Here is a 17,840-nt window from a genome sequence, read left to right on the forward strand (position 1 = left end):
CTCGGAGTGTTGCTCTTAACGAATCCCAGGTAAAGTAAGGTAATCTTTGCATAAACTTCAAGAAAAATTGGCAAAATTGATCGCGGGTAAAATGCTCAAAAGAAAAAGATGTCTTTTCTTTTGAGCATTTCAGCAACGATCAAGTTTTGCCAATGTCAATCTAAAAAACGTCCTGGCAATAACATCACCTCAAACAACAAACCAATCTCAAGTGATAGAAAAATCTCTATACTTTTTGATAAAAACGTTTTAAGCTTTACATTAGAAGCATTAAATTTGAAACAAGTCATTTGTGCTTTTGATTTATATTATAGTTTGTATATGTACATGTATCTACTAATAAATAAGTAAATACATGGACTTGTGACAGTGCTCTGATAACTTGAACGCTCTGATAATTCGAACACTTTTGCTCGGTCCCTTGAAGTTTGAGTTATCCGAGTTTCACTGTATTTTGTTAGATCCACTGAAGCATTACATCACCTTGGTCCGCAAATAAACACTGCTCTGACTTTGACTGCCTAGGGTTTGGCATATGATTAAACCATTTGATCTTAAACCCACATTCTTATGGTTGTTTCTTCAATTGGTTTGGGTCAATAGAAGAAAGATTGGAGTTGTGTATGCTTGGTTTAGGTCAATAGGAGAAAGATTGGAGTTGTGTATGCTTGGTTTGGGTCAATAGAAGAAAGATTGGAGTTGTGTATGCTTGCAGGCTTGAGAAACAATCTGGTGACTTTGATGCAGAAAGGAGGGAATATGAGAGACAAATGAAGCACCTGAGGCTTCTGGTACATGAAAAGGATGTCAAAACACAGGAGGCCAACAAAGATAAACAGTACGTCGCACCATGATGTGACACACCACGATGTGACACACCACGATGTGACACACCACGATGTGACACATCATGATGTGTCACAATAAGTGTCACACCCTGCACTGTATTCTATAAAGGTTTCAACATTTGATAGGAATTTCATTTGTCTGGTCAAATTGAACGAGTAAAATGTTTAGGTGAGAAATAAACTAGACCCCTTCGTTGGAACACTAGTATTCTCATTAACAATGCGTTACTCATTGTGAATTTAGTCGATAGCCATTAATTATATTTTAAATTTATCCTCATTTGTCTTGATTTCAAACATGTAAACTGAACAGCTGTAAACTTTGTTTTGAATGATTATGTAGGCTAAATATTGAACATTTAATTTTTTAAGGGTTGAAGATAACAATCTGTACAGATATGATCACACCACATACATTTTTATTCCCTTATTTCAAATCATATGAATATGACTTGAAATATGCAAATAAAATGTGTGTGGGATGATAATGTAATTTATGGCTATTGACTAAATTCACAATGAGTAGCTAACAATGTTGTAAGCGAGAATTTTAGTGTTCCAACAAAAGGAGCAGTTTATTTCACACACCACTCGATTTCACACACCACTGTATATTCACACACCACCGTATATTCACACACCACTGTATATTCACATACCACCGTATATTCACACACCACTGTATATTCACACACCACCGTATATTCACACACCACCGTATATTCACACACCACCGTATATTCACACACCACCGTATATTCACACACCACCGTATATTCACACACCACCGTATATTCACACACCACCATGTATTCACACACCACCGTGTATTCACACACCACCGTGTGTTCACACACCACCGTATATTCACACACCACCGTATATTCACACACCACCGTATATTCACACACCACCGTATATTCACACACCACTGTGTGTTCACTCACCACCGTATATTCACATACCACCGTATATTCACATACCACCGTATATTCACACACCACCGTATATTCACACACCACCGTATATTCACACACCACCGTATATTCACACACCACCGTATATTCACACACAACCGTATATTCACACACCACCGTATATTCACACACCACCGTATATTCACACACCACCGTATATTCACAGACCACCGTATATTCACAGACCACCGTATATTCACACACCCCTGTATATTCACACCACTGTATATTCGCACACCACTGTATATTCACACCATTGTATATTCACACCATTGTATATTCACACACCACTGTATATTCACACCACTGTATATTCAAATCGCCAGCTGCATTGCATCTTTAATGCTAATCAAAGGCTCTAGGCCTTTTTTAAAAGAGGTGTTACAGAAAGAACGTCTTTTCAAGTTTTCATTTGCATCAAATTTGTTATTTCATGCTTTGATTCCACTTTCCATCCCTCTGGAGTTGTGCCACTTTTTATCTCTGGCTGCCAATTCCCCATAGCATGATGCTTGGCTGACTCACTTGTAGGGATGTCGAGGAATGTCTGGAGTTTGTGTGGAAAGCTACCCAGTCTGACAACTATGACATGGCCAACTCTCTGCGCAGGAGAGTCCGAGAATCACGAGACCTGCACCTTAGCAAGTTTCTCTTAGACGAGACAATTGATGATGTCATACGCTTATCAGAGTGAGAATTTGAGAATTGGTCTGAGCGAGTGTTTTATTTCATCATTGTTTATTGTGAATAATTTCATTTTATCTAGAAGTTAGAGAATGCCTAGTTTAATTTGAGCTGGCACTTATAGAAGTACTTCTATTCGTCTTTTTATAATTCTTTTATTTTGTTGAAGTTACCTAAACTCTTGTCAAAGCTTGTTGAGGGTTTTCCGTCCAAAATGGTTTCAATGAATAAAACTCTCTGGTCCTAATATATTATTATCATTCATCATTCCCGTGATCTCTAAAATGCTGAACAACAAAACAAACTAAGCAACTAGCCATGCATAGTACAGTATTTGAGTTATATGTTTCATTCTATTGTTAACATAATCTGTTTACATAATAGTTCAGGGTGTATAGTTCCATGTGACTATGTCGTTTAAACCCATCCAGACTAAGGAAGGAAAGACTCGGCAAAGTCTCATAAAAAGCCAATCTTTAGAACTCTCGGATTGTTTTACTTACGGCTGCAAATATCAGCTGAAACTATAGTTAATAGAAATTTATCTTTCATTGGTTTATGGAAGCCAGTGGTGTGCTCTCTAGTGAAAAGACAACGCAAGCTGGCCTAATAGTCTGATTCACTCGAAGATGACGAACTAGAGCTTGAGTCCGAACTATTAGAGGAGGAGGATGATGACGATGATGATGATGGAGCGTCGCCGTTGGGTCGAGCACGTTTGTGCCTTTGCGGAGAGTTGCTCATGCTCCTCTTTTCTTTTGTTGCCATATGCTCATGAGTTTGGCTGGCAGGATATTTTTCAATACGACTGAGTGGGGAGGCGCTCCTATGTTCAATTCTGTGAGCGATGGGTCGTCTGTGAATCTGCGCTGTGGATGGAGAGTTGTCAGACCCTGTTAATGACTCTCTGTTCTCAACTTGGGCCTTCAATTGTGCAATTGCTACAGTTGCAGTGGCAGGGAGATAAATAGATGACCTGCAACAGCTGCTGTTGGAAGTTTTCGAAGAAGTAGAAGTTGTGTCCTGGTGCCTGCTTGACTTTGACAGCTGTTTGTAACTTGAAGAACCGGAAGGTGTATTTCTATCTTTCTCCTACAACAACAGGACGTTCATGAATGTGTTTCTAGATGAACCTAGCATTCAAACTTAACTTTAGCATATGAACAGGGAAAAAGGCAGCACAAAAGTAGTGTAAATGCAGCACAAAAATAAGGTGAATGCAGCAAGCAATTGTATTAAAATAATAATCAATTTACACACTGTTTGTCTTGATTTTATTAATCTATATACAGTATATATATTGCAGTCTGTGTGTGTATCTGTGTGTAGTTCAACACAGCCAGCTATAGCTATTAAAATACTGGAATGAAGAATCCCTATCACATATGATTTGATTGGTAAGGCATTTGCTCGGGTGAACCTCCCGTTCACCAGGTAAATGCCTTACCAACCTAGCCACGCGAGATTGATAGATTCATTGGGGATATATGTCACTATGTGGGTGGAAATATGCTACTGCTCTCCATTAAAGCGCGATGTAATTTTATGCCTGCTCTCCCATGAGAGCAAATAGTTAGCTCTTATTAGTAAGCTTACTCAAATTAGCCACTGGCAATGTGCCAGGCTAATGGCAAGCAACTACACTACCTCTCATTATAAGCTGATTTTTAATACCTGTTCAATGCCAGGCATTTCGCTAGTTTATTATAAATACATACATCGAGACAGTTCCTTTCACATTTGGGGTTATCTTTGGCTGGAAGTGAGAATTCACTCAGATATATACTAACATCTCCTTCCAATTTCAGCTCTATATCCCTCTTTTTAACTGTAAGAATATCCAAACACAGTAAGTAATGACAATAATTTCCAATGTACACTGGTAAGCGAAGCATACTCGGCCCCTTTGTTGAAAAACTAAAATTCTCATTTACAACATCGTTGTGAATTTAGTCAATAATCATGAATTATATGTCACACCACAAACATTCCCATTCGCTTATTTCAAGTCATATACAGTACATGACTTGAAATCTATTAATAAAAATGTATGTGGTGTGCTCATATCTGTACAGATTATTATCAACAAATAAAAAATGAAATTTTCCGAGTTTAGCCTACATAATCATTCGATAACATAATTTTACAGCTGTTTGGTTTACATATTTAAAATCAGGACAAAATGAGGATCAATTTGATATATAATTTATAGCTATTGACTAAATTCACAATTAATTACAGTGTTGTAAATGAAATTTTAGTTTTTCAACAACCGGATCCAGTTTATTTCTCAGACCACTGTACAGCCGTTTCACAAAAGCACATACATTAAATAACATGTGAGAAAACATACTAAAATGTGTTGAAGAGTGAAGACGAACCTCGGGTAGAGAGTTTTCTCTGATTGGCTAAAGTTGCAGAAGGAAGGCTTTTATTGATGAATCTTTTGAGCTCTCTATTAGCCTTGGAAAAACTGCTCACAATATCAACCTGTGAGGATTGAACAAACGATACACCAATTATATAATGTGTGAAAAGGGTGAATATTCAGGCAACTATAGCATGCAACATTCTTTGCAAACATGACATCGTACATGTGTATGCCAGTCCATATTTAACCATCTTGTCTTTAGAAAAAACATGAAAATCAAACCCTGACTTGGTACTAAATATGGGGTATTTTGAGAGTAATGTCATAAGCCTAAACTCGACGCTGTATGAAAGAGCTATTTTTGGGCTTGTTTCCCTCTAGCTGACCCCCCTCTAGCAGCATACCGGGTGTGAATCTCTAAACTTGGCATCCTGCAGCAAAAGTAAAGTATTAATATCTGTCATTCGAACTCCAACATCTTTCTCCATAAACTCTACCAACTGCTCCTTCGATCTCCTCCTCTCCTTCATGAGCTCTTTCTCCAGTTTATTGTACTTCTTCTGCAGTTCTGTAAGCTGGAGAATAAAGTAAATAGATCAAAAAACTTCAGCAAGCAGTAGGGAAACGGGTCGGTAGAAGAATCAAGTAAATTAGGACAATGCTGTGCAAATGCATGCTTAAAAATAGAAGTTCGATGAGCGTTCAACCAGTTCATATGAGAAACAATTTCTGAGAGGCAGAAGCACTAACTCTTCAAGAAATACAGTGTTGCACTGGCTATCATATAAAATGAATCAATTGACTGAACAAAGATTAGTAAATGAATGAAGCTGTTGAAAGACAGTGATCATAGTAAAAATTGTGGAAACAATGAAGTTTTGCCAACATCAGGAAGAGGTGGAATCACATACGAGAGTAGTGCAAGTTTTACTCACAAAAAAAAAACAATCAAAACTAGGCCATTCGTAAGACCAAGCAAATAATCCAACCTGTTCATCTCTGGTCCTGTGTAACAGTTCTAGAAGCTCTTCTGTCTTTCTCTCAAACTCTACAAATATTCTAGTACTGGACTTGAGTAGTTCAGATAACTTCTCCTCTTTAGCCTGAGCCGCGACCTTCACCTTGTCTTTTTTAACTTTCAGCACTTTTACCAGCTCTTCTAGGACTAAGACTTGATGTTCCACACCTAAAGCATCGGTTAATTACTTCAACCATTTGTGAAACTTGAATGCAACCCATGAAATGAACTAGCATACACATAATGAGTTGTAATTTTATGATGACTTTTTTCTACAACTCATTTTTACGTTAAGATAATTTTACTTTTAGAGATCTTAATAACAGCAGTGCTTTTATGTAAACATTCTTTGATAGCAAGTTGTGAGTAATCTACTACTACTACTCATGAATATCGACTCTGTCTTCACAGGACACAGCTAGAAGGAAATAGTCATAACATTTTTAAAAGATGATTACTTTTTCCTTTGTAACATGGCAGATATTAATAATATAACTTTGTTAAAACATGTTTGTTCAACTCACTTAATAATTCCTGACTTCCATCTTTTCAATTTATTTTCTTTTGGCGTGAAATGAAAAACACCATTTGGTGGATGATCGCCAATGCAAGGTATACATACATACAACTTACCGCCAACACACTGTTTAGTGCCATTTAAACAAGAGGCGCAGAAAACATGATAGCAGACCGAACAACCTAGGATAAGGGGCTTCTTTTCATGTGTGTCGCAGTACCTTGTCTCCAACTTCTTACGACTCTGTTTATATAGCTCAATGCTGAGAACGTCTTGGTGTAGAGGGTGAAACTCGTTATGCAACTACAAATGAAGGCTGAAAATTCAAGCCAATTGAATCCAACTAGAAAGCTGAAACGTAATGGGATGACATACATTTATTACTGTTATTTCTAGAAAGCTGTAACCATGGTATTAAGTCACGTGATCTCATACACAGAGCACAAGGCGACAAGTTTGTGATGAGGTTGATATAGTTTTTTAGGCGCAACTAAAAATAAGCTGCCATAATGATTGGTTTGAAGTGTGAAAGATACTGTCACAGACACTCAAGCTTTTGAAATTGGCTCACAGGTGATTCCTCGCCTGCTGCTTCAATGGTTTCAGGCTCAATGTGGGCTTTTGAAAGACCGATTTTTGAGAGAGATTGTCGAAATAATGAAACATTGCCAACTTGGAGAAAAAATTATATAGAAAAAATACAAGCCTCATCGCGATTGAATGTGTCTTTGAAATGTAACAGTAGTTAATAACCTGTATGCGCTCTTATATACAAACTAGCAAGAGAAGATAACTAACCTTGGAATGTTTGACACACATCTTTCGATTACAGCTAGTACAATAATTAACTGCAAGCTCATCAGTTGTGTCATTTTCTGAACAGACATCACAGGCTGGCAAGCTGTCTTCTTTTTCAGCAGCTGGTGGAAGTTTTGATAATGTTACATCACACACCACTCTGAAATGATGGACATGAACACTTCAAGCCGCAGTATTACAAAGGCATCCCGCAAATATGGCCTGTTTTTGTATGTAAAAGCTTTGGGTTATGTCCTCCAGTGGCGTGGCATGGCATACGAATAGGGAAAAAGGCAGCACAAAAATACTGTAAATGCAGCACAAAAATAGGGTAAATGCAGCACAAAAATAGGGTAAATGCAGCACAAAAATAGGGTAAATGCAGCACAAAAATAGGGTAAATGCAGCACAAAAACAGGGTAAATGCAGCACAAAAATAGGGTAAATGCAGCAAGCAACTGTATTGAAATAATAATCAATTTATACACCGTTTGCCTTGCTTTTATTAATTTATATATACAGTGAAACATGGATAACTCGCCCTCGGATATAGCGAACACATGGTTAACTCGACTGGATTTGCTTGGTCCGTTCCCACGCAATGATAAATGGCTCTATATAACTCGAACTCAACACTGTTAATTCGAACTATTTTTTGCCCAACGGCTACCGAAACGGTTGCTAACGCTTTAGAAAATCACTTTATTTCAAGCCATAGAGGTAAACCTCAACTTTTCGTAATTCATAAGCGTCGTTACTACCTCCATCGGCAAAATATTTTTGTCAACGACTGTTCTAAAGGTTTGGTGAAATTTGATTTATACGTACTACTATACGATGAATAGCACGGGCTAGCCGGGTCACGGGCGCAAGGATTTTCGCCACGCACATACAAAACAAAAACAGCATGTTGTTTTTGTTTTGTATTTGCGTGGCGAAAATCCTTGAGTGCGTGACCCGGCTAGCCCGTGATGAATAGTTTTCCGACGTGGATTCCGTGTTGAATCAACGTCGGAATGTTGAATGTTTAAAACGTCTTAAAAATTGTAATTAAACGTATACGTTGTCTTAGCTAAAAAAACCATTCATCGTCTGACCTAAACACAGAATACGTGTGTACATTCAATAAGTATCCATTCAAAAAACGTTAGTGATATACAATGTACCGTTAAACCTCGTAAAACTTTTAATTGAACTGCCTCGGAGTGTTGCTCTTAACGAATGCCAGGTAAAGTAAGGTAATCTTTGGATAAACTTCAAGAAAAATCGACAAAATTGATCGTGGGTAAAACGCTCAAAAAAAAAGATGTCTTTTCTTTTGAGCATTTCAGCAACGATCAAGTTTTGCCAATGTCAATCTAAAAAACGTCCTGGCAATAACATCACCTCAAACAACAAACCAATCTCAAGTGATAGAAAAATCTCTATACTTTTTGATAAAAAACGTTTTAAACTTTACATTAGAAGCATTTAATTTGAAACAAGCCATTTGTGCTTTTGATTTATATTATAGTTTGTATATGTACATGTATCTACTAATAAATAAGTAAATACATGGACTTGTGACAGTGCTCTGATAACTTGAACACTCTGATAATTCGAACACTTTTGCTCGGTTCCTTGAAGTTTGAGTTATCCGAGTTTCACTGTATATAAATCTCAAAGTCTGTGCATGTATCTGCGTGTAGTTCAGTATGTTCAGCTATAGCTATTAAAATAGATTAATAAAAATCGCATGTATCACACTTCGATTAGTACTAATCCAGGGAGCAAAAATTAGCCCTCACACGATCCTTAGCCCATCAGGTATGTTCTTATAAAATGTACATGTATTGTATATAATAACTGGACACTCCAAAATTTTTCTCTTAATTATATGGTTAGATACTTGCTTGCATTTTCCACAACGCACAATACGATTGGTCTCAAAGTTTTCAACCAGACAGGGATAGCAGTGAGTGTGGTTACATGGAAGTAGCCTGGGATCAACCAAATGGTCTCCTTTTTGAATGCAATACCCACACTCTGCAGAGTCTTTTACTTCATTCGCAGCAGAGGTCATTTCTCACCTGTTTAATAAGTAGAAAATTGAAACTCTAGAAAACAAAATAAGTCTATGACAGATTTTCTTAATCAAAGGTGAATGTGGTAGGCTCTTTACAAATTGCAACTTTTACACTAACATTGTAATATTCATAGCTGGCTTGGGACCATTGACACAAATTTAAAACCAAATACCTCTCTGTTTCCGAATTAGTCAATCGCACATATTAGACAATTACTTAACTTTAAGCTAATGGAAATAAGACCCAGATAAGTTATTAAAGCTTCAAACTATGGCAATCAACATGGAGCTGCTGATTGTAGACACTATTGTTAAGTGTATCATTCAAGAGTGTGAGTATCTAAGCATGGTTTCTAATTGCACAAGACAAACTAATCCATTTCTTGTTCCGTACAGGCTGAACCTCTCATTGTGCAACCCTTATCAATGTTGCGCAGAAGTAAGAAGTCACATAACTAGACACAGTCAAGCCTCAACTTATGGTCGATTTAATATATGCATTTCTTTACATACAATGTAAACATAGGAGCAATTATTTTGCTCCAACACCTAAAGTAATTTCAACAAACATGTTTAAAATATCAAATATTAAAATATTGCATGGTTATAGGTAAAAGGAAAAAACAGAGATAAAACAATAAAAAATATGACCATAAAAAATATGAATTCCGTTGGTTTAAATTTTACCTAGTCTAAAAGTGAGTTACAATTCTTATCACTACTTTTTTATGCAAGCCCAGTCTTAGTTGAGTCTATATTTCTGTCTTTGTGTTTAGGGTTTAGAAAAAATGACAACTGGTAATAATTGGTGCGGTATAACCTCGTAAATGATTTTAGTTATTTTTAGCTAGTTAGTCATTCATGTTTATTGGAGATTATATATCACGTGGGTTTCCGTTCTCAAGTAGCCATCTAGGCAGGTCGAAATAAAACATATTCTCTGGTCAATTCACCTATTAACACATGGTGGCAGCTAATTAGTTATAAAAATGGGTGATGAAGAGAATGGGGCGGCACAGAATGTCATTATCCCGAGGCCAATGCCAAGAATAGACCCACCGACTGAATTAGTGTTAGACAATAACAAAGAAGCCAATTTCAGAGCATTCAAAGTTAAATGGCGCTCATAGTATGTGTTGTCTAGGTTGGGTGGGGAGGAGTTAGAGTACCAACATGAAATCATAAAGTATACAGCTGGTACTGAAGCCAGTAAAGTTATAGATTCTTCAGCCAGGTATGCAGCAGCTGAGGGGGCAGATAGAAACTGTGACTTAATATTAGACATTAGAACAATATTGTATAGGGGAAAGAAATACCATCCATGGACGCTATAAATTCCATACTCGTACTCAACTTCCTGGAGAGTCATTCGATGCTTTCTATACTCACCTACGAACACTAGCAGGTAGTTGTCTCTTCAACTATCGGAATACAGATAGAGCAGCACCGACAGCTGAGAGTCCTATAGATGAAATGTTGCGTAATAGGATTGTGTTGGGCATAAGAGAGAATGAATTTCGTAAAAAATTAATTTCTCATGGCAACAACCTTACACGAGCAAATGCTGTATGTTTGTGCAGGTCACATGAAGTGACATCTACTACCATGCACTCTATGAGTGGGGGGTCTAGTCAGCCTACAATCAATGCTGTTAGAGCTAAGAAGCGCTCTGAACAGTCTAGACCGGCTACTAAAGGGAAGCCACACTATGATAAGCCAGGTGGTGGTCAAAAGAAACCTAGCGATAAATCTGCAATCAGCAGTCAAGGCCAGAAGTGTAGTTGGTGTGGGAAAATTCCTAATCGTACTAAAGATCACTGCCCAGCTAAAGAAGCAGAATGCAGGAATTGTGGAAAAAAGGGCATTACTCTGGAGTATGTCGATCAAAACGCATTCATGAGGTCAAAGAATAGGATGACGACTTTTTGTTCACCGGCGAGCTAGTTATTGGAGAAGTAGAGTGTTGGCAAGCTAAAGTAGAGGTCAACGGATGTCAAGCTGTCTTCAAACTAGACACTGGGGCAGATGGCACAGTTGTCAGCCATTCAGAACCTTGGGTAGACAAGATAAAATGTCCCCTCCTGATACCATTCTACGTAGTCTTGGGGGAAAAGAGTTAAAGGTCTTAGGAGTGTTTGATGCTGAAATGTCATACAATGGCATAAAACATAGTGAGAAAGCATATACATTATATATTGTATTATCAAAAACTAAAGTACCTCGCTCTTGAGTAGAAATGCGTGTGTAGCATTGAATCTAGTAACTTGTCATGTGGATGAAACTTGTAAACCCAATGACATTTGCTCAGAATTCTCCCAACTATTCACAGGATTAAGATTGCTTAGAGGGTATACGTATAAAATCTTTTGGCGAGGCAAAATCACATCTACCTGTATTTATACACCACGGAAGATACCTCACCCACTACATGAGAAGGCTAAGTTACAGGATATGGTCACCTCTGGGGTGATATCACCAGTGACTGAAGCAACTGAGTGGTGTAGTGGACTAGTCACCATTCCTAAATCTTCAAGGGCAGTACGCTTATGTGTAGACCTGACTGGCCTGAATGCAGCTGTCAAACGAGAGATTCACCCTATGGCGACAGTAGAGGAGATTTTGTCTAAACTAGGAGAGAGCTCTGTTTTCAGCAAACTCGATGCAAATAGCGGATTTTGGCAGACCGATCTGGAGAAGGAATCTAGAAAACTCATCACCTTTCTGTCACCGTTCGGACGGTTCTGTTTCAACAGGCTTCCTTTTGGAGTGTCTAGTGCTCCAGAAATCTTCCAACAAGCTATGTCCAGACTGTTAGAAGGTGTGCCCAGAGTTGTCTGTCACATGGATGACATACTGTTACATGGCAAGGATCTTCGCACAAATGAGGAGAGACTTGGGCAAGTGCTTGGAATTCTTCAGAACTCTGGTCTTACACTGAATGCACAGAAGTGTGAGTTCAGGAGGTTCTCGCTAACTTTCCTAGGTCATGTCACAAATCAGGAGGAAGTACGACCTGATTCTACTAAAGTCGCAGCTATCCAGGATTTTCCTACTCTTACCAGTAAGACAGATTTGAGGCGCATAAATGGTATGCTGAATCAAATGGCTAAATTTATTCCAAATCTGGCTGTTCTCAACGCTCCTATGAGAGAGTTGTTGAAGGAGGGGAGAGAGTGGATGTGGGGACCAGCTCAAGAAGAAGCTTTCTCTAAGACAAAAAAGAATCTAACATCTGCTCAAGCAATGGATCATTATGACCCTAAACTAAGTACTATTGTCAGCACTGATGCTAGCAACATCGGACTGGGAGCTACACTGATGCAAATACAACCAGATGGGAACAGACGACCAGTCATGTATGCTTCACACTCTCTCACAGATACAGAAAAAAACTATGCTGCCATAGAGAAAGAAGCCCCCAGGACCGTATGGGCTTGTGAAAGGTTTGATCAATTCATTCGAGGCATGGACTTGACAATCCAGACTGATCACAAACCCTTGGTGCCTTTGATGATGTCTAAAGCAGTGGTTCTTAACCTTTTTTGCCCCATTCCCCCTTTTCCAAACCTAAAGACAGAAATTCCCCCTCCCAACTCCTTCAAATAATGCACTGCAACTAGATAGTGAACGTTATTTACATATATAACTTATATACATACATGTATATATGCATTTATTACAGTCATATTTACATGGAATATTAAAAATGAATGTATATTGAAACTCAATATATTTATTATTGTAAGACAGTCAGTAGACTAGTGCGATTTCTGTGTTTGTTTGGAGCTGACCAGAATTTTGATGTTAGGAGTTGTTGTAGATAGGGCACACCGTAGGTCAGCTTCTACTTCCAGACGGTTTCTAGATTTGCTCTTTATGGTTAGCATTGCTGAAAATGCTGACTCGCAAAAATATGTGGAAGCAAATGGTATGAGCATCTTGAAAGCGGCCAGGCTTATGTTGGGATACAATCTTTGGGCCTGAACCCAAAAGTGCTCTATTGCTAGCTCCTTGAAGTCAGCTTTTAATGCAGAGTTGTTTGTCAGCTCTAAAAACTCCTCCTGAAGCTGTTCCGGAATCTCGTGGACATTGCGCCTGAGAGGGTCTAGGGTCAGGCTCATCAATTGCTCTGTCCTAGGATCTAACTTTGGAAAATATCTCTCAAACTCTGCTATCAAGCTGTTCAAGTGATGCTTTATGTCGGTTAGCAAAGAAGCAGAAGGAGCTTTCTTGTCAACTAATGAATGCAGAACTGGAAATGAAACTCTTACATTTCCAGTAGCCAGTCTTTCTACCCAGAGTTTGAGCTTGTCCTTCAATGCATTGATACTATCAGTTACATTCAACACATTTCTGTCTCTACCTTGCATCTTTGTGTTCACTTCATTGATTGAACTAAATATGTCAACCAGGTAAGCAAGACAATGATGGAAGCCTTCCACCTACATTGAAGCCAGTAGTTTGAGTTTGTTATGAGTTTTCAAGAATTCATTGACCTCTGCTCGTAGATTGAAGAAACGCAGAAGCATGTTACCCTTTGATAACCATCAAACTTCGGTGTGGAACAATAGTGATGAGTGCACAGCATCCATATTTTTGCATAACTTGTGGAAGAGACGCGTTTGCATGGCAGAGCCTTTGATAAAGTCTACTACTTTAATCACTGAAGAAAGGTGTTCCTGCAATCCTTTGGGAAGAGTTTTTGCTGCTAGCGCTTGTCTGTGAATGAAGCAATGGGTACTCACCACTAAAGGATTCTTTTCTTTTACCAACTGTGCAAATCCAGCACGACAGCCAAGCATGGCTGGAGCACCATCAGTGCAAACTCCAATTAGTTTGCCCCAGTCCAGATGTTCTTTGCTGAAGAAGTCGGAAACCAGGTTCACAACATCAGCCGCTGTGGTGGTCTCTGTTAGAGGACTGCAGAACAGAAATTCTTCCTCAATTGTCTCTCTGTGTACATAGCACGCAAACACCATCAGCTGTGAAATGCTAGCAAAATCAGTGGACTCATCAAGTTGAATAGCAAACATTGGAGATGACTTGTCTTTTCAATTACTTGCCTCTTTATGTCCGCAGACATATCATCGATCCTCGATTTCACGGTGCTGTCTGAGAGAGATAAATCAGCTATCTTTTGAGCGGCTGTGTCTCCGAGAATCATCTTAGTACACTCCAGCAGACAAGGTTTAACTAATGTTTCACCAATGGTGTGTGGCTTCTTATCTCTGGCGATACGGTAAGACAGAGCATAGGATGCCTCGGTAATGGCCTGTGCCTGGAAATGAAAGCTGCCAGTGGAATCCAGTTTTGTCCGCTTGAGTTCTCTCTCTTTAGCTTCAAAAAACGACTTTGATTTATCCAAGTGCTCTGCATATTTATTTCTTAAGTGTTGCTTAAGTTGATGTGGTTTCATGGAGTTATTAGCAACCACTTTCATGCACCAAACACATTGTGGTACTTAGATGCCGCTTTTAATCATACAAGTGAATCCATAGTTAAGGTAAGAATCATTATATTTTTGTCTTTTTGTCTTTGACATTTCTAACGCCTACAATATGGGATAAGCAATCAAAATATTTGAATACGTTCAATATCTACATGATCAAAACATCATACATATGTTAGGCTACAGAGCAAATTGTCAAAATGTTATACGTTTATGCAAACCAAATCTGTAACTGAACAATCAATATTGCAGGTATGTATATGCATGTAGTGTAGCAATCCTTACGTTTTCCACAGTTTTAGATCTTGGCTTTGTTGAAACTACTGAAATTCATTCACTCCTCGCTGCCCTTTATATAAGAAAAATTGGTGCCACGAAAATCCCCTTTGGCAAACTGCCAAATTCCCCCCTAAAATCCCAAAATTCCCCCTGGGGAGAATTCCCCCTGGGGAGAATTCCTCCTGGTTAAGAACCACTGGTCTAAGGACTTAGACCAGGTGCCAGCCAGAATATTACGGATGAGACTGAGAATCATGAGGTATGCACCCAAAGTAGAGCATGTGCAAGGGAAAGAACATTTCCTGGCAGATGCTTTATCTAGAGCATCAGTTGGGGATCCTAACTCTACTGACTACAAGCTGATAGAAGAAGTTGCAGAGTTTGCTGATCAGGCTATGCCAAGGAACCAAGCCATCGAAACACTCAAAGAAGCTCAGAAGCAAGATGAAGTTTGTAGAGAAGTGATTCGATGCTGCAAGGAAGGCTGGCCAGCATACAAGACCGATGTTTATCTAGCTCTTCAACCTTACTGGAATGTTCAGAACCATCTCACCATCATCAATGATCTGCTGATGTATGACAACTGTATTGTCATCCCCTTAAAGGAGAGACTCCAGGTGCTGGACAAGATCCACCAGGCTCATCAAGGTATTGCCAAGTGTCGCTTGAGAGCCAGGAGGTCTGTGTGGTGGCCCAGGATGTCTACTCAGATTCAAGAAATGAATCAAAACTGCAAGATCTGTAAGATGAACTCAAGACCAACAGTCGAACTACTTTGTCCTTCAACTCTGCCAGAGTGAGCTTGGGAAAGACTAGGAGCTGATCTATTCGGGATGCATCAAAAGCACTACCTTCTAGTTGATTACTACAGTCGCTGGATAGAGGTGAGGAAACTATTCTCGCTTAGCTCGAAAGACACCATAGAAGCACTGAAGCCTATATATGCTATACATGGCATTTGTGACACGATCATATCAGACAATGGCCCGCAGTTTGCTTCTGAAGAATTCTTTCAGTTTACTAAAGACTATGGGTTCACTCACATCACCAGTTCTCCACGCTATCCTCGATCCAATGGAGAGGCGGAGCGAGCTGTAGGGACAATCAAAAGAATATGGTATCAAACCCTCATATAAGTCTCTTGGCATACAGATCAACACCTCTTGATGATGGCTACACCCTTCAGAGTTACTCATGGGAAGACAGTTGCAGACTAATCTACCTGTTCATGAGGCTAACTTGATGCCTCGCAATACTACTAAAGATGACATTGTTGAGCGCGAAGAAGCCAGGAGACAGACTATGAAGCAACACCATGACCTGCACTTCAAGGCCAAGGAGCTACCTGAATTGAAACCTAATGATATGGTGTATATCAGAGTCAGCCAGAAGAATGGTACGATTGTTCAAAAGGTAGCACCAAGGTCCTATCAGGTTCAGACTAGTACTGGCACAGTTAGAAGAAACCGGAGTGCATTGGTTGACATGGATAAGGTTGCGACGAGGACAACAGAAGATGAGGATGGACTTTCTACTGGCTCCACCGGCGGCGCAGCGGGCAGGGCGATACGACAGAGCCCACAGGCCAGCCCTGGTGGATTTCGGGGGTCTGAGACAACTGTCGCAGAGGGCAGGGCGATACGAGAGAGCCCACAGGCCAGGCAGGTTGACTCAGACCACAGGTTTGGTAGACCGCAGAGGTCGAAGAGGGTCCCAGGATATCTGACCTAGGATTATGAGCTCTACTAGAATCAAGGAGACGCTCAACAGCTTAAATGGACACTTCCTATCCTAGCCAAGTTATCATCTGACTCAGATAACTCAAGTTACATAAACATTACTCTTAACAAACATTTGAGATAACCAATGGTTTTAGTTACATGTTTTGTTATGAATGTTTTGTTGCACGCATTCATCTGGAACGGGGATGTAGTATACACCGTGTAACCTCGAACATGCTTTTAGTTATTTTTAGCTAGTTATCATTCATGTTTATTTGAGATTATATATCGCTGGGTTTCCGTTCTCAAGTAGCCATCTTGGCAGGTCGAAATAAAATATCTTCTCTAGTCAATTCACCTATTAACACAATTGGTAATTTAATAAAATGCATTTTCATTAAAGTGATATGTAATTACTAGCCTATTACTTGAAGCATGGATAAGCCTTTTGAGCTGTAGAACTAAATCAAATAAAAGGACATGATAGCTATGACATTATATGCATACTTGTTAAAAAGGCAACTGACTCCTGTCTTAGGAATTTTAGTTACCGGTAGGCGAGTTTTTGCTAGCAGAAGTTATTATTTGTTGTACTGGGTCAACGAAGTTAAAGTCGTAGTTTTACGATGTACCTAGTACTTTAGTAAAACGTAAAGCCGCAACACCAGTCCGAATGAGTAATTTAGTAAGGGTCTTAAGAATGTTTGCAGAGTGCATATACCAATATGTTCCAAATGAAAAGGCTGGTGCCTCGTCATCAGACGGGAGATTACTGAATTTCACGCATGAATACGTCAGCTGTGAAATAGACTTTCGATCATACCTGCCAACTCTCACGCATTGGGCGTGAGACTCACGCAATCACCCCAAAGAAAAAATGAAAATGCGTGAGAAATGCGTGAGATTTTTGCCCAATTGCCACAATTTTATATACACCATCATTGATACATCAATTGCCCCAAATCAAATCTCACGCATTGCCCCACTCTTGGGTTGGCAGGTCTGCTTTCGATAGAAAAAAAACAACAAAGTCTCGCAATAACCTGCTTTATTATTTTTCTCATCTTGCATGTACATCCATTTAATCAAAAAAATAATAAATAACCGTAACTT

General features: G+C 39.1%; 3 protein-coding genes across 5 annotated transcripts in view; 1 reads left to right on the top strand and 2 right to left on the bottom strand.

Annotated features, from left to right (window-relative positions):
- LOC137390039 (centrosomal protein of 89 kDa-like) overlaps positions 1-2,747 on the top strand; it is a 29,963-nt gene extending 27,216 nt beyond the window's left edge. Inside the window, exons 16-17 of one of the 3 annotated variants that reach the window (XM_068076273.1) lie at positions 716-838; positions 2,357-2,747. In XM_068076273.1, coding sequence (XP_067932374.1) covers positions 716-838; positions 2,357-2,519 — 286 coding nt within the window. In that variant the 3' untranslated portion in view covers positions 2,520-2,747. The remainder of the gene's footprint in view (positions 1-715; positions 839-2,356) is intronic. The other 2 variants (XM_068076272.1, XM_068076271.1) reach the window with 2 other exon arrangements.
- Positions 2,748-2,768: 21 nt separating this feature from the next.
- LOC137390040 (peptidoglycan DL-endopeptidase CwlO-like) lies at positions 2,769-7,370 on the bottom strand. The gene is made up of 7 exons (XM_068076274.1): positions 7,214-7,370; positions 6,532-6,718; positions 5,870-6,066; positions 5,285-5,455; positions 4,891-4,999; positions 4,228-4,337; positions 2,769-3,601 (listed from the first exon to the last, which is right to left on the bottom strand). Exons 1-7 carry the CDS (start codon positions 7,232-7,234, stop codon positions 3,116-3,118), a joined length of 1,281 nt encoding a protein of 426 aa, XP_067932375.1. The 5' UTR covers positions 7,235-7,370; the 3' UTR covers positions 2,769-3,115.
- Positions 7,371-13,036: 5,666 nt separating this feature from the next.
- On the bottom strand, positions 13,037-14,442 carry LOC137390355 (protein FAM200C-like). Its single transcript, XM_068076688.1, has 3 exons — positions 14,342-14,442; positions 14,024-14,231; positions 13,037-13,720 (listed from the first exon to the last, which is right to left on the bottom strand). The coding sequence occupies exons 1-3, from the start codon at positions 14,440-14,442 to the stop codon at positions 13,037-13,039; spliced, it is 993 nt and encodes a 330-aa protein (XP_067932789.1).
- Between the last annotated feature and the right edge of the window lie 3,398 nt (positions 14,443-17,840).

Source organism: Watersipora subatra, chromosome 3 (genome assembly GCF_963576615.1).
Source record: "Watersipora subatra chromosome 3, tzWatSuba1.1, whole genome shotgun sequence".
Lineage (NCBI taxonomy): Eukaryota > Metazoa > Bryozoa > Gymnolaemata > Cheilostomatida > Watersiporidae > Watersipora > Watersipora subatra.